Source organism: Boleophthalmus pectinirostris, unplaced genomic scaffold (genome assembly GCF_026225935.1).
Source record: "Boleophthalmus pectinirostris isolate CB_2022bp ecotype Guang Dong unplaced genomic scaffold, ASM2622593v1 HiC_scaffold_8, whole genome shotgun sequence".
In the NCBI taxonomy this organism is placed as follows: Eukaryota; Metazoa; Chordata; class Actinopteri; order Gobiiformes; family Gobiidae; genus Boleophthalmus; species Boleophthalmus pectinirostris.
In genome coordinates this window covers 37,901,343-37,921,460 of record NW_026571515.1, presented here as the reverse complement: position 1 = coordinate 37,921,460, position 20,118 = coordinate 37,901,343, and the positions used below count along the sequence as shown (strand labels likewise).

General features: G+C 37.4%; 1 protein-coding gene across 2 annotated transcripts in view; it reads left to right on the top strand.

Annotated features, from left to right (window-relative positions):
• The window catches only part of LOC110154617 (ankyrin repeat domain-containing protein SOWAHB), a 36,820-nt gene extending 21,871 nt beyond the window's left edge, over positions 1 to 14,949 (top strand). Inside the window, exons 4-7 of one of the 2 annotated variants that reach the window (XM_020918626.2) lie at positions 11,230 to 11,286; positions 13,262 to 13,363; positions 14,743 to 14,754; positions 14,923 to 14,949. In XM_020918626.2, coding sequence (XP_020774285.2) covers positions 11,230 to 11,286; positions 13,262 to 13,363; positions 14,743 to 14,754; positions 14,923 to 14,934 — 183 coding nt within the window. In that variant the 3' untranslated portion in view covers positions 14,935 to 14,949. Of the gene's footprint in view, positions 1 to 11,229; positions 11,287 to 13,261; positions 13,364 to 14,742; positions 14,812 to 14,922 lie in introns of those variants that run through there. The other variant, XM_055165548.1, reaches the window with a different exon arrangement.
• Positions 14,950 to 20,118: the final 5,169 nt, after the last annotated feature.

The window sequence follows — 20,118 nt, the reverse complement described above, 5'->3', positions numbered from 1 at the left end:
TGTTTGAAATCTTTCCAAGAACATAAACAAATCTTTAGGAATTTTGGTTGTCTTGCAGCAAAATGGACAAGTGTTTTTGCAAAGGTACAATAGACTATATAAAATATATCAACACAAAAAATTTGACACTGCTTTGCACAAATAGGGGTATTTATTTTAATTAAATTACTTCGAAAGTGCACTTTATGCATCGTATCGGGGCCTATGTATCGAGTTATGTATCGTATCGGCAACTTCTCAACGATACTTGGCCCTACTGTTGGAATATTAATCTGAACTTTTAGGACTAGATTTAGACTTTTTCTGTCAAAGTCCTGAATTTAAAATAACATTTAATAATTAATTAAATGTTATTTTAATTAATAATTGATAATTTAGTAAATATAAATATTAGTTTCATACTATAATTTAAATGTCAGTTCTTAAATGTGTGATTTTTGGCTAACTTAACTCTTAAATAAAATTGGTAGTTTTCAGATTCTAAATTGTGATGATGCCATCCTCCCAGATGGGGGGCAAAAGCCAGAATTCCCATTTGATTAAATTGTACTTTACCATGAAATATCCAAAAGGTTAAATGCACGAATGTTGAACCTATTTTTTCTGTTATTGACCAAACCCAAGAACTTACTGTATTATAACATAATTTTGCATTTTAACCATTTTAATTCTAGCTGCCCCATATCTGCATTAAATAGTATTGGCCTATAGAATACTGTGATCTCATTTGAAACTACTGATTCAGGCTGGGTATCAAGTTACGATTCGACACATATCTTGATATATAGTGCACTTTTGATTCGATACGATTTCAAATCTAGCCAATACGGTTCAGCAAAAACAATGGCTAAATCATGGCTGTGATACTAAAAGTCTTTGTTAAACCAGTTCTAAGTTCATATGAAACACCCATTTAATCACCAAAACACTGAATATGTCAGTTGCGTTGCAAAAACGAGCAACAAAACTGTAGCTGTAACAAAATAATTTAATAAAATAGACCAAAAAATACTCTTGGAGATATATATTGATTCAGCAACCCATGATATCAATACTGTATCATCACATTAAACAATGAAAAATATCGATATTTTGATATTTTTGCACACTTTTACACGATTGCACGATTTATCTTATTAAGCTATAGGACACATGTAAATCAAATGGTGTATTGGAAAAAAAAAGAAAAAATTACTTGCAAATATTTCTGCAAATTATTTTATTTTCCTTTATTTTCAATGATCCAGTAAGAATTAGGTACAATATTTCAGATTTTTTTTTAATTAAACAGATAAACTACCATAAGACCAAGGCATTACAAAACTAAAGCTAATAATAGGCCACCAAAACCATCCGTTATACATGCACTAATTACTTAACTATAACGCCATCAAACTCCTTATCATCCTTATCATTATCTCTCTCAAATATGTGTTATCTCAAAGCAGGGCCCTAATTTCCTTGCGCCTGGAGTGATGTGATTGAAATGTGGCCTGTCCCAAACCTGCACTTAGACAAATACAGATAAGAGCACGGGTTTACATTACGCTGAATGTGAGGGTGAGGGGGAGAGGAAGAGAGGGAGTCTTCTCAGTAAAAAAAACACTGAAATCTCCTGTCACGGCGATGGATGAGCGCGTTTAAATACTCATGTGATCTGAGCTGAGACACTAGTAGTAGTAGTAGTAGTAGTAGTAGTAGTAGTGTAGTAGTAGTAATAGTAGTAGTAGTAGTAGTAGTAGTAGTAGTTGTAGTAGTAGTAGTAGTAGTAGTAGTAGTAGTAGTAGTAGTAGTAGTAGTAGTAGGTTTAGTAGTAGGAGTAGGAGTAGTAGGTTTAGTAGTAGTAGTAGTAGTAGTAGGTTCAGTAGTAGTAGTAGTAGGTTTAGTAGTAGTAGTAGGTTTAGTAGTAGTAGTAGTAGTAGTAGGTTTAGTAGTAGTAAGTTTAGGAGTAGTAGGATTAGGAGTGGGAGTAGGTGTAGTAGTAGTAGGTTTAGGAGTAGGAGTAGGTTTAGTAGTAGGTTTAGTAGTAGTAGTAGTAGGAGTAGGTTTAGTAGTAGTAGTAGTAGGAGTAGGTTTAGTATTAGTAGTAGGAGTAGGTTTATTAGTAGTAGTATGAGTAGGTTTAGTAGTAGTAGTAGGAGTAGATTTAGTAGTAGTAGTAGGTTTAGTAGTAGTAGTAGGTTTAGTAGTAGTAGTAGTAGTAGGAGTAGGTTTAGTAGTAGGAGTAGTAGTAGTAGTAGTAGGTTTAGTATTAGTAGTAGGAGTAGGTTTAGTAGTAGTAGTAGGAGTAGGTTTAGTAGTAGTAGTAGGTTTAGTATTAGTAGTAGGAGTAGGTTTAGTAGTAGTAGTAGGAGTAGGTTTAGTAGTAGGAGTAGTAGTAGTAGTAGGTTTAGTAGTAGTAGTAGTAGTAGTAGGTTTAGTAGTAGGAGTAGGAGTAGTAGTAGTAGTAGGTTTAGTATTAGTAGTAGGAGTAGGTTTAGTAGTAGTAGTAGGAGTAGGTTTAGTAGTAGTAGTAGGTTTAGTAGTAGGAGTAGGTTTAGTAGTAGGAGTAGGAGTAGTAGTAGTAGGTTTAGTAGTAGTAGTAGTAGTAGGAGTAGGTTTAGTAGTAGGAGTAGTAGTAGTAGTAGGTTTAGTATTAGTAGTAGGAGTAGGTTTAGTAGTAGTAGTTGTAGGTTTAGGAGTAGGAGTAGGAGTAGTAGTAGTAGGTTTAGTATTAGTAGTAGGAGTAGGTTTAGTAGTAGTAGTAGTAGTAGGTTTAGGAGTAGGAGTAGGTTTAGGAGTAGGAGTAGTAGTAGTAGGTTTAGTATTAGTAGTAGGAGTAGGTTTACAGTCCCTGACAAAAGTCTTGTCACTTATCCATTTTGTAGAAACAAAAGCTTATAACTTGACTTTAAATTAATCGATTGGTTTTAGAAATGTCTCATATGAAGCTAAAACCCTCCCAAATTATGCTCAATAAACTAAAATAAATTTGCTTCACTGAAAAAAGATTGATCATTTAATGAACACAGAAAGGTCAGATTTTGGCAAGACAAAAGTTTTGTCGCCTACAGAAAATTTAACAAATAATTTACTTCAAATACAAAAATATGTTGCATAACGTCAGTGAATTAAGTAGTGGTGCTGTGAGATCCATATTTAATATCTTGTAGGACTTCCATGAGCTTCAAGGACGCATCCATGCGGTTCAACAATGATTCATACAATTTGTTGATGAAGTCATCAGGAATAGCAAAGAAAGCGTCTTACATGCCTCCCAGAGTTCATCAAGATTCTTTGGTTTTGCCTTCCATGCTTCCTCTTTCATTCTACCCCAGACATGCTCAATGATGTTCATGTCTGGTGACTGGGCTGGCCAGTCCTGGACCACCTTGATCTTCTTCGCCTTGAGAAACTTTGATGTTGAGATAGAATTATGCGATGGAGCACCATCCTGCTGCAAAATTTGACCCCTTTTATGGTTGGGAATGTAACAAGTAGCTAATACTTCTTGATATTTTAGGTTATTGATATTGCCTTCCACCCTGCAAATGTCTCGCACACCCCCATACTGGATGGAACCCCAGACCATGATTTTTCCGCCACCAATCTTAACTGTTTTCTGGGTGAATCTTGGATCCATGCGGCTCCAGTAGGTCTCCTGCAATATTTGCAGCGGCTGTGATGTAATTCAGTTGAGGATTCATCTGAGAAATCCACCTTCTGCCACTTTTCCAGTGTCCATCCTTTTAGCAGGCTGTGGGCCTTGGCAAATGCCACACAGTTTTTTAATTGCCTTTTGTTTAGTGCTGGTTTCTGTGCACTGATTCGACCATGGAGGCCATTTCGAGACAGAATTCTACAAACTGTTCTGGTTGACACAGGGACTTGAGGTGACCAGGCCTGGTGGAGTCTGCTGCAGTGGAAAAGGGGCTGGCCGTGGATTTTTGAATCAACAAACAGTCCTCTCGAGCAGTTGTCTTGCGGGGTCTGCCGGACCTGGGACTTGTCAAAAACATCTCCAGTCATTTCAGATCTTTTTCTTATTCTTTGTACTTGACGCTGAGACACATTGAAGGTGTCACCACCTCAGCAGTGGATCTGGTCTTCAGCCTCTTGATAATTAACTCTTTGGTCTCAGGGTGGATCTTAGGCATGTTGTCAGAGGTCAAGTTGCAGTTGATGTGAAGGTCTGGTGTGCTGGGGTTCTTTTTATACACACCCACTAATTGCTTGATCTGTAACTGATCACAGGTGAGGCTGTAATCTAGGATTGGGTGCATCATATGACAAGGCGACAAGACTTTTGTCTTGTCAAAATCTGACCTTTCTGTGTTCATTAAATGATCAATCTTTCTTCAGTGAAGCAAATTTATTTTAGTATATTGAACATAATTTGCGAGGGTTTTAGCTTTCATATGAGACATTTCTAAAACCAATCGATTAATTTAAAGTCAGGTTATAAGCTTTTGTTTCTACAAAATGAATAAGCGACAAGACTTTTGTCAGGGACTGTAGTAGGAGTAGTAGTAGTAGTAGTAGGTTTAATAGTAGTAGTAGTAAATCTTTATGCAAATTAAGGGTTTTAAATCATATTACTCGTGCAATACAAAATATGTCGAAAAGAATTGAGAGAAGTATTCTGGGGTTTAGGAAATTCCAGTAATATTACTCAAGTTGATTTAAAAGGTTGTAATAGTAGTAAACTGATTGTAATGTAAGTAACTAAAAGTAAAGGTAACACTCTAGTTTAGGGACCACATATTGATAGGTAGTTAATAGTAAAATGTATAATAAGTGCTTAATTACATTTTTCTTTGTGCTTATAAAGTACTTTCAATGTATTTTTGTCTAAGACTGTATTTTGCAAGTACTAAGCCATTAACAATTTTTTTACCCATTGAAGTAGTGGGGATTACAATGGATGTTTCTGTACATGCACTGAAATTGTAATAAGTATTAATAAGGATTTGATAAATACAAACTAATTAGTCATAACAATTACCATTTCATTAGCGATTATTTTGTGGTCCTTAAACTAAAGTGTCACCAAAGTTCGAAGTTTTGTTGTATTTTCTACAATGACAATAAAGCTAAATCTTATCTAATCTAATCTAACACATAGGATTTACATTAGAAATTAATGATAAAAGATTATATTATAAATTATTATATTCAGGCCAAGTTGTCCCCATGGAGATGTTTTCACTTTGTCTGGGATGTTACACAGTATGACATACACTTTTGTTTTTTGTTTGTATTTAATTACAGTTATCTTGGAAAAAAAAGTGCATTTTTACTTGAACAGGACCTGTAACTTCTGGTCTAGTGATGTCTTCTGCCTGGCTTCATAGATCAGTTTTAATGCAATACTTGTGGAATATTTCTGCCTCCACCGGAAAAGTTACATAGTGTACCTTCAAGTAAAAACAATTTTTTTTCTCGAGTCAGATCTCATGTGTATAGCTGTATAGTAGCCAAAAACTCAAGTCTTCTAAAAAAAATTAATAGGCTCTATTCAGGCTTACCGGAAGACACCTGGAAACGTGGATGATGATTTCCAGTGTAGTTACGACACTGGGCATGTGGAAACCGTGGATTCAGCAGCAGCGTCTTCACAACCTACCAAAGCAGCATGGAGGACGGGACTCTAACCACATCTTCAGTGTCACTTACAGGCAGCTGGTTGGAACTGCTGATCTGCCCAACATAATGCAACACTACAATGAGTTCCTTTTTTTTTAGTTAGATAAATTATGATACCCAAATTAATTAATAGTTTTTAAAAGGACAAAAGAAAGAATACAATCACATCTAGATGAAGAAAACCGGACCATTTTCTCAGTTTTTCCATATTTACTATTGCCCACAGAGCCCAAAGGAAGTTGTCATCCATATGTTTCCAAACGTCTTCCGGTTTTGTGATGTAAGTGTGAATAAAGCCCATTAAAAACAAAAATGTGACACAATTTCTTCATAACACTACTCGGGTAAATGTTTAATAAGTTTTTTGCTCACTACTGTCCACCTCTGTTTTGTCTGTTTTGTGTTTGTTTGTTTTGTGGTTTGGGGTCTCCCAAATGGGCAGAGAAAACAACAAAGAAAAGTGTTTTGTTTACTGTGATTGTCTTTGACGCCTCTTGTTAATTGCCCAGTTACACTTTGTGTATTACACTTTCAAACAGACACAATGACACATTTAGGAGGATTTGTCGTTGTCTAGTGCAAAGTGTAGGATTCATTCTGCATTTCAAACAACTGCAACAACGACCATGGTTCAAATACACAACGTGATTCATGGATTCATTACAAGTATATTAGGGTTATTTTACCCTTCCTATTTCAAACAACTTTTAAACATATTGCCTCTAAAGTTAATACAAATATTTACCATTCAAAAGAGTGTGCAGTATACACTGGAATAAATTGTTTTATTATTTTTATTTAATTATTTAGTTAACTTTTGCCACTTTTTCTATTAATATTATATAAAAAAATGAGCAGGTATTTTTCTATATACCAGCCATTGGTGTCTTTTCAACCAACAATGATTTGACAGGCATGTGAAATCATTGCTATGAATATTATGTTGATTATTGACACTTTGTCTTAATAGCCCAGTTTCATTTTGTGTATTTCATCTTGAAACAGACACATTGACACATTTAGGAGGATTTGTCGTGGTCTAGTACAAATGGTATTTTCTTTTGCATTTCAAACAACTACAACCATCCATGACTCTATCAAGTAAACAAGGTGATTAATGAACGCAATAAACATGTCTGACAATTTCATTCAGCATTAACTTGTAATGTGCATGTGTTGATGACGATGCCTTACACTGGTAATACACTTTATAGGCTGCTCAAAGCCTCTCAAAGCGCTGCACTGTAGGCATTAGTCATTCACTCCACACATTCTGTTGTAGTCACAGCTGCTCTGGAGCAGACTGATGGAAGAGAGACTGCCAGTCTGCGCCATCGGCCCCTCTGACCACCACCAACACTCACGCACACCACTTTCATACAAGGCAAAGTGTCTTGTATCTAAGGACACAGCGTCAGAGTTTTGACTGTACCTTCTGTGGCATAACTTTTCTCATGTAAATCTGCATTGTCTTGCAGTATTGACCACTGAAGTGAAAATCTCATAGATTCTGAATAATCTGCTTATAATAGTTTGACTGTGATGTGTGAAATCTTAACACTGTATTGTATTAGTGCAATAATTGAGCAAAATTCACCAGGATATTTCATATTTTCAGGTGTCTAATCCACTATCTGTGATCCTGGGTTCTGGGTTCTGCCTACAGAAGGGGTAATAAGATGTTAATAGCACTGTTTAGCCTTGTGTATTACACCTTCAAATCTGTGACACATTTAAGGAGATTTGTCATTGGCAAGTGCAAAGTTTGTACTTCATTTTGCATTTCAAACTACTCTGACCAGGCATGAACCAAGTCCAAAAACGCAATACACATTTCATGCAAATTAAACTTTAACAGTACTCCCATAGCTGTATTTGTATTATCATTTTTACTACAGAATTGAAACTACACACATTTGTTCCCTTTACTCTCTTTAAATCCTTAAATAAACCTTTACGCTTTGTTTCTGTTTGAACAATCAAATGTAATAAAATGAGACTAAAATGCTTTCACTGTTGTTCACCAAACACATGCCTGAAGTGGATTTACATGTCATCTTTGCATGTTTGAGGAATCTAGCGATCTCTATGTTGGTGTGTCAGTCACCAAAGACAGCAGTGATGTGAAGCAAAACTGTCTTCTGTTTTTGTTAATAGCCTGCTTTAAGTTTGCGTATTTCACTTTGAAACAGACACGTCGATGCAGTGCGACTCCAGCTCCCACAGACACAGCTGTTGTTGTGTCCTTGGGCAAGACACTTTACCCACCTCGCTCCCAGTGTCTGCGTACATTGGTGTGTGAATGTGTGTGTGAATGGGTGAGTGTTTTTTTCATATAAAGAGCTCTGGGTGCCTTGAAGCTGGAAAAGCGCTATATAAAAATGTGACCGTTCCCATTGCCAGGGTTGTTATAAGTATAAAAAATCTGATATTAAACTAGTATCAACATTAGACATTTATTTGTATCTAATACAAAAGAATGTTTACAATTATACTAGACTGATAATACTTTTATTTGTGTTGAAATGGCAGTTTATTGTCTAAAAGCATATTTTTTTTACTATCATTGTGTAATCAAAACTGTTATCTATTATCTAGTACCCTTTTCCTTAGTGTTGAAATTGAGATGGAATTTTTAATATTGTGATAACACTAGACAGAACATTATAGCTATTTCAATGACATGATCCACTTCTTCCATAAACTGAAGACTTCCCAGCACTGTTCGATGACTTCCATCCCTCTTATAATTAAACTAAAAGCTAAAACGTGCTCAAATGTTTTAAAAGTTCTTGTGTCAGATTGAAATCGGCTGCACAAATACTCGCTCCACTTTTCCCGTTCTCCTGTGTGACGTGTGACAGTCTGTGGAGCGGATTTCAAAGGCCTGTAGTGTTTTAACATGGTGTTTGGTTTAATCTGAGAACAATTTGCAAATGAGGAACTAAAAAGAAAGAATGAACAGTGTGGGCTTTCATCTGAATGAGCCCGAGTGACATTTTGTAGACGTCTGGGAAAGCCGTAGTGCGTTTGAGTTTTACACCGACATAATGGTGACACAATACACAAGGAATACACTGAGTAAACTGATTCTGTGAGTTAAAAGTGCTAGGTTTGTAAGTCATTGATAGTCTTAATTTTAGTCGACCAAACTTTGCATTAGAAGAAGTCGGAGAAGTTAGCTGAAGACTTGGTATTTTGGGGTATTTCTGTCTAAAAGGTCACATTACATAGTCTGTTCTGCCTGTCTGAAATTTAATATTGCTTCTTAGTACTTTTTTCTGCATAAATAGTAGTGTTTGCATGAACTCCCCCTGCAGGTGTAGTCTTGTGAGTGCAGTTTGGGTCAGATACACTTAGATACAGAATCATTTTGAGGCCTACTTTTTATCAACTAATCAATTTATCTTTAGGAGACAACAGCGATTTTCCACAGTAGAGTATAAATGTATCTATCTTCATTCAATTACAGGTGTATTTATTGCCAAACAATACTTGGTTTGGCACACATTCCAGGCAAACCATCAACACCTCCATGAAGAAAAGGTTTTGGACCATCTACCTGAAAGTGTTATCGTGATATTAAAATTTCAAATTCATGTAATCCCTCAGTGGTTCAGTTAGGTTCCATAGTGGTCCATGGGCATAATATCAATACCTGCTCTGGGTTCGCCACCTATTCCGACATCTCTTATTACGCTTATTATGTCATGCCTCTCTTTAGATGTGCTGGTTTTCCGACAGGCAGACCAACTAAAAATTGAAATGAAGATTAGATATTTTCTTGAAGGCTGGCCTATGCTCTTTTTTAAAATGCATCTCTGTTTCTCACGGCTCAGAAGCGCCAAGTATAACAGACGATCATATTAATATTATTCATGCTGGTAAGGCGGAATGTTTGAAAAATAGTGCAGCTACTCCAACAATGAAAAAAAAAAAGTTGAAGTAGTGGGACGCTTGATAAGTAATGTTTATGCCAGTACTCCAACAATTAGATGTCAATGTCTAAATAGCGGCATGTCGTAATAGCAGCATGTAACCTACCTGCTCAAATGAGTATCTAGTTGAGGCTATGTTTATATGATGACGGTCTGAACAGAAGACGCAAAAGTGGCGTCTCGTCTTCAATTTTTATTCTGCGTTTAGACGAGCATTTTCGGGAGGAAATCCATACGGTGACCCAAATGTGTGTGGAATTCGATTGTGTATGCATGCCAGGCGGCTAAGTGGTGATGTATGTGACATAAACGCGTACGCGACGTGAGCAGATCTGACCAGAGTTTTGCGTCTTGGGCAGTGTGGACAGAAACGTTACTGCGGAGCGTATTCAGGTTTTCCACTCTGGAGGGTGGTTTCAGATGTTTGTGTTTTTAAGTCCCAAAAACGAAAAGACACTTCTGATAAAATATTTTGTCATTTTTACCCACAAGAGTTAGACACTAGATACTAAGATACTAGTTTGAATGTCGATTAGTATCCGATTTTCAATACTTTGACAAACCTACCACCTAAAAACTTGCAAACTGTTCAAATGTGCCAATAACTGTCTTGGTTGATGTTAAAGAAATAGCAAATAAGAAACAATGGCTATGTCAGCAGCATATTCTTAAAAAATTGTAATCATATATCAATATCTTAATACAAGTCAACCTTTTCTAAATTTATCAAAACTACTCAAACCAGATCTATCCTGAATGTTATTTTAATCCTTGTAGACATTTGCTTGTGTTTTCCAGTCAGTAGTTAATTGGATTGTGATTGGTTATCCCTCGTGTGTGAAACCTCCTCCTCCTCCTCTGTGATTGTAGCTCCATGTTGACGCCCTCAGATCACTTCTTGTCAACTGGAATCATCACCGCTGTGTCACTCTGTGTGTGTCTGTGAAAACACACTGTAAAAACAAGAGAAAACAGGAGCAAAAAGTACTCACATTTGGAATATTAGTAGTAGATTTGCCCAGTAGTAGTAGAAGGTAGGTTTGTCAAAAGTATAGAAAATCAGATACTAATCAATACTAAAATTAATATTGAATATATATATTTATTTGAGCAGGTATCACGACAAAAAAAAAAGTCACATTCTCAGGACAGAAATGAACCTTTAGAATGATTATACCACTATGGAACCTACCTGGACGACTGAAGGATTACACAGATATAAGAACACATTGTAAATAAAAGAAAGTACTGTTGAAAATCACATTCTCTTGTCTAAATAAAGAGTAATTTTTATGATCATAGTGGTATCAGAATTGGTATTGACTATTAAGTCTATTCCATAGTACGAAATGGGGTTTGAAATTTTAGTTAGGGAAAATTTTGTTAATTTTCTTCAACACTACTAGTAGAAGATATTTAATTACTAGTATTGATAGTGTTCTGCCAGTTAATAATATCCTGAATCCAGGTGCTTTTCTCTAGAATCTTCCTGTTTTGCAGTGCAGTGTGTGAATAGGCAGTCTCATATGTCTGAATCACTGTCACACTGTGTCATGCTGCTGGTTATAGAGCGCTTGCACACAGAATAGAGTTACACACAGTTATACACAGTAACACAGAGTTATACAGAGTGACCCTAACCTAATCTGGTCTCATTGTTTTTCAGTCGGAGTCGGAGCAGGACGAGGAGTCAACCGGCAGCATGGGCTCAGCGTCTGTGGCTGTAAGTTTTTCAGAATATTACATAGTTATTCCAGGGTACAGAGCTTTATTCATTATCATATTTTTTGGACTGTAAGTCACACTTTTTTTTCATGGTTTGGGTGGTCCTGCGACTTATACTCCGGTGTGACTTATACTCCAGTGCGCCTTATATATAAAAAATTTCAGACTGACAGCCGTGAGAGGGCGCTCTAGGTTCGTGTGTCTGTATTTAGTACTACTATTACTCCTGTACCACTGTCACTTTGCACTCTACTGCGCATGGCAGAAAGCGGGGATGGAGAGTACAGCTTCACGGCAACCGGACAGGTGCGCCATGAAACTTTCCTGGAAGTCACTGGACGAATCGACAAAGCCCCTTCTTCAATGACAATCGAAACCATCCTGTTGGGATTTAGAAAGGCCGGAATAATTCTAACTGGAACTGATGTTGAGTCTGACGACAGCTACACAGAAGAGGAAGCAGCGTTCTTTTCACCTCATGGATCTATGGTTTATCTTCGGAGGTTGTTCAGAAGTGACACCAAGGATGAAGAATTCAGTGGATTTAGTGATTTGGAATGAGATTGTGAGTTTGGTAAACTTATGTTATTACCTCCGCCAAGGAGGTTATGTTTTTGCCGGCGTTTGTCTGTTTGTTTGTCTGTTAGCAACATAACTCAAAAAGTTATGGACCGATTTTGATGACATTTTCAGGATTTGTTGGAAATGTGAAAAGGAAGAACTGATTTCATTTTGGGGGTGATCCGGAAGAAATCCTGGATTCTGGATCACTTTGAAATTTTAGTTAACATTGTGGTAAATGGGGCCAAAAATTTTGTTTCTCAATATCTCGGTTAATTATTGACCAAACCCCATGAAATTTGACTCAGGGATGGACAATAGGATCCTCTTTCATATTCCAAAGGCTGATCCGGATCTGATCCAGAAGACTGATTTTATCGCAATTTATATAAAAAATGGGGGTAGTCCTTGGCGGAGGTCTGCGCTCTCTGAGTGCTTTTCTAGTGTTGTTTATGCTATAATTATCTGAATAACTGTTAATATGTTAAGTTAACATATTAATGCTTATTCAGCCTGTTGTTCTCTGTTCTATTGTTATTACTATAACTTGCCTTTCAAGATGAAATGTTGGTACCTGGTCTCTGATTTTACAAAATACATTTCCCCAAAAAGTGAGACTTATAGTCCGGAGCGAATTATAGTCTGGAAAATACTGTACATTATTCATTCACTTCCTATTTTTTATTATGGCAAACACATGGTATCAGTAGAACTATAAACAGTCACTTATGCACCACATTCATAGGGAAGATGGATCAAGATATTCTGCAAAGATATGTACTGATACTCATTTGAACAAGTATTAATACAGGGGGAATTATTACTCATACTGTAGGTCATTTGTATAGAAAAGTGCTTTGACCAGTATTGAGCTTTTCCTTAATATAAAACTTGAGCTTGAAATTGTCACCAACTCTCTGAGTACAGGGGCGGTTCTAGGAAAGGGCCTCCGAAGTGACCCTATTCTGGTATTCAACTGACGAGAAGAACAACCAGAATTCAACCATCACTGATGCAATTCCACCCCAAAACTCTTGGCGGCAGTAGACCTATTGTGTCAATACAACTTAATGGGAGAAGAAACAAACCTGTGGAGGTTTTTTTTTTTTAACTGTCTAAGCTTGTATTTGCACCATACTAATGGTCCGGTGTCAGAAAAATCCTTGAACCGCCACTGTCTGAGTATCTATCTACTATCTATCTAGAGAAGCTTTAACACAGTGTATATGCAGTTGTAGCAGGTCTCATGTAGTATAGTATTTTTCACACAGCGGCCTCGATCATAGCTCCATTAAACACTGAGGATCTTGGCAGGTTTACATGTAGTTTAGCCCTCATCATCATTATTATTACTGGATTCTTCTTCTCTGTGCGTTTAAACCCACTGAGTGAGCCTTGTACCTGTGCTTCAGTTGGACCCTGTGGAGAAGGAGTGGATCTACTCTGCAGCAGGAGCCAGAGTTCCAGACCTGTCCCATCTGCTCAGACAGGACCCCACTCTCGCCAACAAGAAGGTAACTCCACCTTAAAAATCAACATTATCAACAAATTAGCGGAGTTGGTAAAAGTATTGAAAGTCAGATACTAATTGAATTTAACTGAGTAAAACTAGTATTGAATCTAGATACTCATTGGAGAAGGTATCGATAGTAATGAAGTTCCAGTCACAGGACAGAAATGAAGCTTTCCTTAATGTCTTTAAAATGATCTTGAGCTGTATCAGAACAAGTATAAGACCTTGGACCACAGAGGGGGTACACACATATAAGATCACATGGGAATATAAAAGAAAGTACTACGATTTAATGTAGAAAATCACATTCTATTGTCAAAATTAAGAGTGCTTTTTATTATCACTGTGTTATCGCAATTGGGTATCAAGTCCATTCCTTGGTGTCGAAATCAAGGTTGAAATTTTATTGTTCAAAGGAATTGGGTAAATTACACTGGCTGTGTTAACATGTACACTGAAAATTTGAACTAAACTGATTTCTGTAGTTATCAGATTATTGTAATGACATGTAAATAGTTACATTGTTCACACATGTGCAGGTTTTGACAAGGCAAAAAGGGTAAAAAATTAAAATTATTCTAAAATTGTTCAAATAAAAGTTTTATTAAAAGTTATCTTCTGCAATCACACTAAACAAATTATCATCAACATACTATTTGATATAAATGTAATAAACTTAACTTAACAAACACATAGTAGCTATTGCTGGTATTACTTAAACCATTTGTATTCTTTCAGTTTCGTAGCATTTATCAATACGATCCTCTTGACAAGATTGCAAACAGCTGAAATCAAAATCCCTTTGTCAATAACGTGTTTAAATCTAACAACATGAGATCAGCTTGTTTTAAATGGTAAATACAAGCATCTGTGAGGCAGATGGAGGAGACTTCAAATGGGAAGGAAATGTAAACAAATTCTACACACAGCATTCTACAGGAATTACACATGATTAATCCTGATTCCAGTACACCAAGTATGCCAAGTATACCAAGTATACCAAGTAGTACACCAAGTATACCAAGATGTGTGTTAATACTGCTTCAGTACTATGTCAAAAGAAACATACGTTCTTAGATACTAGGTTGTCTCTTAAATTAAATTTCTTTAATATTACTATGTACTCTCAGATCAAGACAATTCTAAAACTATTCAGGAAAGGTCATTTTTTTCTATTTATTTGATGTGTTTTTCAGTATCAGCTAAATATGTCCTTTGTGGTTGTTATGCTGTCAGCTGTTTGCGGTTTGCATTAGTCACATCAATGAAAAGCTCCTTGTTTTCATGCCTGTTTTTACAGCTTAGGTGTTGACTAAACTGTTTTTGTACATGTCACATTAATCCTGCTTTTCTTTCTGTTCTTTCTATGTGGAAATCCAGGACTTTACTTCAGTGAGTATTTCTTTTTATTTCAATCAATTCCAAATCTTATGACGACAAAGTTAGTTAGGTTTTGCTATAACTTAGTGTTATCTGTAGCCTACCATCAACTTGACTAATATGTTCTTTTCTTTTCTCTTACTGTGTCTGCTGACATGACTGCACATGGCTGTTTCTCAGGGGGTGAGTTAATGCAATTTGTTCTGTTCTTCCACTATATGCAAATGAATGCAAATATTGTAAAAAAAAAAAAAAAAATTACTCTACAAAAGCTGATTTAAGACACAAATGTAAAGATTTCACTGTGGAGAGATTCATTTTTTATAGTAGTCTTTAAAGATCCACTTTGGTACATTTCTGGTGGAGGGTTTGTCACCTGCTGGTTGTCATGGTAATGTGATTGCATCTATCTGGACAGTATGACAGTAGTTTACACTATGGCTTAATGATGATAATCCTGATTAACGATGATAATGCAGATAATGCCACCAGGCCACGTAACAGTTCAGCTCTGTGGAGAGGTGATAGTTTTTTTCACCACTATAATGCATGTTTTTCCAGGTGTCTTTTTCAGTTAAAAACATTTAATAGAATAAATGCAGGTGGTAGGCCCCTCTCATTAAAAGTTTCTTATAGTGCACCTACAACATGTCTGCAGAAAGCAATAAAGTATGGAATCATGTCAAAGTCAGGCAGTTTTAAGAATATTGTTAGAAAAGGTAAAAACATATAATTTCAGTTCGGCATAACATAAGATTTACTTGTTTCATGTCCCAGCTGTCAGGCTGGGACGTGCAAGAGTTAAGATGCCAGAGTCAGGATTAATGATCCTCCAATATTGTTATTGAATATCGGCATGAATCCAGGAAAATTAGCTGGATCAGGCGTCGGTTCCATGATATCGGTTCAGTCTTGGTGGGTTTGTGGGATGTAACAGGACTAATTACTATGAATGACTTATGTTGGCCTGAAATGTTAAATTTTTTTGGAACCTTTATTCATACAGAGCAGTTCAACAGTTAAATATCAGTATTGGATACATTTTGTAATAAGTTAACAGTATTTTGAAATAAAATGCCTTTTTCAGTCCCTAAACACCGGGATCAGTACTAGGGCTGGGTATTTTTAAGAAGTTGGCGGTATGATACATTCCTCAATACATAGGCCACAATACGATACTTATCTTAATACAGTTAGCTTTCGATTCAATACGATATATTTCAAATCGATACAGTTCAATAAAAAGTAAAGGCTAAAACATGGCTGTGATACTGAAAGTCTTTGTTAAACCACTTCTTGTGCAAAGTTCATATGAAACACACCCAGTTTACTCATCAAAGCAGCGAAAATGTCAAATGTATTGCGTAAATGAGTTTCCTTCCTCTAAACAAGCAACAACAGCAATAGCAACAGAACTGTAGCTGTAACAAAACGATTTAGTTAAATAATACCAAAAGTTACTCTTGGTGATATATTGATACAGGAACCGATGATATTGGTACCGTATCATCACATTAAACAATACGATATATCGATCTATTTTGATATTTTTGCACACCCCTAATCGATACACCCCTATTAAAGTATAGCCTCCTGTGTAGCCTTTGAAAACTACACAGGCTACACACTCCATTTTTAAGTTACTCAAGTAAATGTAACTAAGTACTACACATCTGTCCTTTTATGTGATGAAACTCTATATTCTAATCTTCAAAACAGTTATTTCAATAGCGTATAGACATTTGATCTCCTACCTTTTCGGGGAGCCAGTGTTTAACATGGCCAGATCATGCATTTCAAAGCTCCACTATCAAAAGGATTATGGACAGATAGCTTTTTAGCTCCTGTGCCCCTTGACAACCCAAATCCTTTTATTTGTCCCTGTGTGCGCTTAAGAGATTTCAGCCATGTTTGTTGTCCCCCCTCTGGCTTCGGGTTCTCACACTGTCCTCATGGCTCAGGACCAGGGTTGCCAGATATTCAGACAGCAACGAGCGACCAAGAAAAAACAGCCCCAAAGCAGTACACAAAAAGAAGCCCAGTAAACTACTAGTAAAACCATTTTCTCCCAAATGTTTCTCGCTCCAGTACAAATATAGTTTATAAGCAGCTCTTGAGGTCGAAATAAGTCAGCCAGGTACTATCCGCATCGAATTAGAAAGGTGAGTGTCCGGTAATCAGGAAGTTGTTGTCAGCTTAAACTCGTCACAGTGAGTCATTAGGATGCTCTGAATGTACATGAGGAATATTTTGGGGCCCCTGCAAAATTTTTTAAAAAGGAACTAGTTATTTTTTTTACGTATTAATGACTGTAAAAAAAATATGTAGAGAGTCTTCAACGTCAATGAGTTTACATTACTGAGTCTATTAATGTGAAAAACATTATACAATATAGAATTGTGTCCAGAAGAATTGACAAAAAACTGAAATCTGAACTGACAATTTAATACAAGAATCACATTTCAGAACAGATCTAAACTACTAACCCTAACCCATTTTTATGAGCAGTTAAACAGGAGATTTTGTTGTCTGGAGAGAATTAGGCTACGTCCACACAACAACACTCCTGGATGTAGCGACGGGAGCAGCTCCGTGGATTACACCTGTCACATGTCTTGTGGTTTGCAGAGGCTAGTTTGAGGGCTGCAGCCTTCGTTGCATCGGAGGACCCTGGCGATGGCATCGTTTTCCAAAAGCTGTGGTTTGCTTGTCCACACAATAACGCAACGTCGGTTCTCAGATTTCTCCACTCTGGACCTGTTCTCACAAAACACCGTTTTTGCCCTCCCAAAATGCTGGCTCCATGTGGACGAAAGGCCAGAACGAATACAAACCACCTTTTCAACTAAAAAAAGTTGTTGTGTAAGCAGGCCCTTATTGTACTAATTGCGTGCATTCAAATTGCGATTTCATTTCAGCTGTGATTAGGGGTGTGCAAAAATATCAAAATATCAATATATTGTATTGTTTAATGTGATGAACCAGTATCGATATCAGGGGCTCCTGTATCGATATATCGCCAAGAGTATTTTTTTAATATATTTTGTTAAATTATTTTGTTACAGTGCTACATTTTTGTTGCTTCTTTAGAGAAAGGAAACTCGGTTATGCAACAAATTTGTCATTTTGATGAGTAAAATGTTTGTTTCATATGAACTTCACACAAGAAGTGGCTTAACAAAGACTTTTAGTGTCACAGCCATGATTTAGCAATTATTTTTTATTGAACTGTATCGAATCAATTTGAAATATATTGTATCGAATTGAAAGTGCAGTGTATCGAGATATGTATCGTATTGTGGCCTGTTTATCGAGGTATGTGTCATATCGGAAACTTCTTCATGATACCCAGCCCTAGTTGTGAGTCATCTTGCAGCCGCTCGGGAGCAAGCCCAGAAAAAACTCAAAATTTGCAAGCGACTTTACAACAGCAGAAGCCCGAAGCTGCTATAAAGAAGCAAACTTGGCAACCACGCTGGTGACCAAGCAGCAGACCACCTTCTAAGACTGGACCTAAGCCTATAACCACACCCGCACAGGACAAGATAGCCCCGGCAGCCATTGAAGTGCATGGGAGATGAGGGGATTAAGAAAATGCCTTTAGATTTCTCCCACTTAAGGATAATCTGAAAGTAATAGAGCAGCCTGGGATTAATTGGAGAACAATGCGGCTCTTGTCCCCGGGAAGGTGTTAAGACTTTTGTGGAGCGCTTTGAAGTTTGTTGGTGGAGATGGTGCAGATAGAACACGCAGCCAACAGGAAGAGCAGCTGTCAGATATTGGATACTAAACACATGTGGATTTCAATGTACCATGACCTCTTTTAAAGGCCTTATATTAGACAAAATTGACTCTTGTGAGCTTTTAGCCACGTTAGAATGTTGTTATCTCATCAAGCGAGACTAAACCAGGAAACGACATTATAACGTAGATCAGAAAATAACATCATATGGGCTCTTTAAAGGTGCTTTTCATCATCAAACTAAACCAGACCAAGGTTACAGGCCTTTTCTAGGTATTTTTGAGCTATAAAACCACCTGTAATCGAATATGCATAAAGTGGAGCAGTTTAATGTCATACAGTGGAACATTCCAGGCAAAGCAGTGGCATCTCCATAGAAACAAGCAGGTGATGAACCCCCAACCAAAACACTACAGTTTTTTAGCTACACTATACTTTAACTCCTACTTGAGGAATATACAATAGTGTAAGCAAAAAATAATATATTTAATTCAAATAGTTATAATTAAACAACTCAAGTACTAGATGAATCAGCTTGGAAATGTACATGTGTTCCTGTGATCCCAAACCATCCATGATTTATGATGGTGCAGTCCTGGTGTAGTCCTGGTGTAGTCCTACTTTAGTCCGGGTTTAGTCCCGGTGTAGTCCTGGTGTAATCCTGGTGTAGTCCCGGTGTAGTCCTGGTGTAGTCCCGGTTTAGTCCTGGTGTAGTCCTGGTGTAGTCCCGGTGTAGTCCTGGTGTAGTCCCGGTTTAGTCCTGGTGTAGTCCTGGTGTAGTCCTTTAGTCTAGGTTTAGTCCGGTGTAGTCCGGTGTAGTCCTGGTGTAGTCCTGGTGTAGTCCTGGTGTAGTCCTGGTGTAGTCCTGGTGTAGTCCCGATTTAGTCCTGGTGTAGTCCTTTCGTCTAGGTTTAGTCCCTGTGTAGTCCTGGTGTAATCCTGGTGTAGTCCCGGTTTAGTCCTGGTGTAGTCCTGGTGTAGTCCTGGTGTAGTCCTGGTGTAGTCCTGGTGTAGTCCCGGTTTAGTCCTGGTGTAGTCCTGGTGTAGTCCTGCTTTAGTCCTGGTGTAGTCCTGGTGTAGTCCCGGTTTAGTCCTGGTGTAGTCCTGGTGTAGTCCTGGTGTAGTCCTGGTGTAGTCCTGGTGTAGTCCTGGTGTAGTCTTGGTGTAGTCCTGCTTTAGTCCCTGTTAAGTCCCAGTGTAGTCCTGGTGTAGTCCCGGTTTAGTCCTGGTGTAGTCCTGCTTTAGTCCTGGTGTAGTCCTGCTTTAGTCCTGCTTTAGTCCTGTTTTAGTTCTGTTTTAGTCCTGTTTTAGTCCTGGTTCAGTCCTGTTTTAGTGCTGCTTTAGTCCTGGTTTAGTCCTGGTGCAGTCTCGGTGCAGTCCTGGACCAGTCCTGGTGTAGTCCTGTTTTAGTGCTGCTTTAGTCCCAGTTTAGTGCTGGTGCTCCCTGGTGTAATCCTGTTTTAGTCCTGGTGTAGTCCTGTTTTAGTCTCGGTTTAGTCCTGGCGCAGTCCTGGTATAGTCCTGTTTCAGTGCTGCTTTAGTTCTGGTTTAGTTCTGGTTTAGTCTTGGTTTAGTTCTGGTTTAGTTCTGGTTTAGTTCTGGTTTAGTCCTGGTTTAGTTCTGGTTTAGTTTTA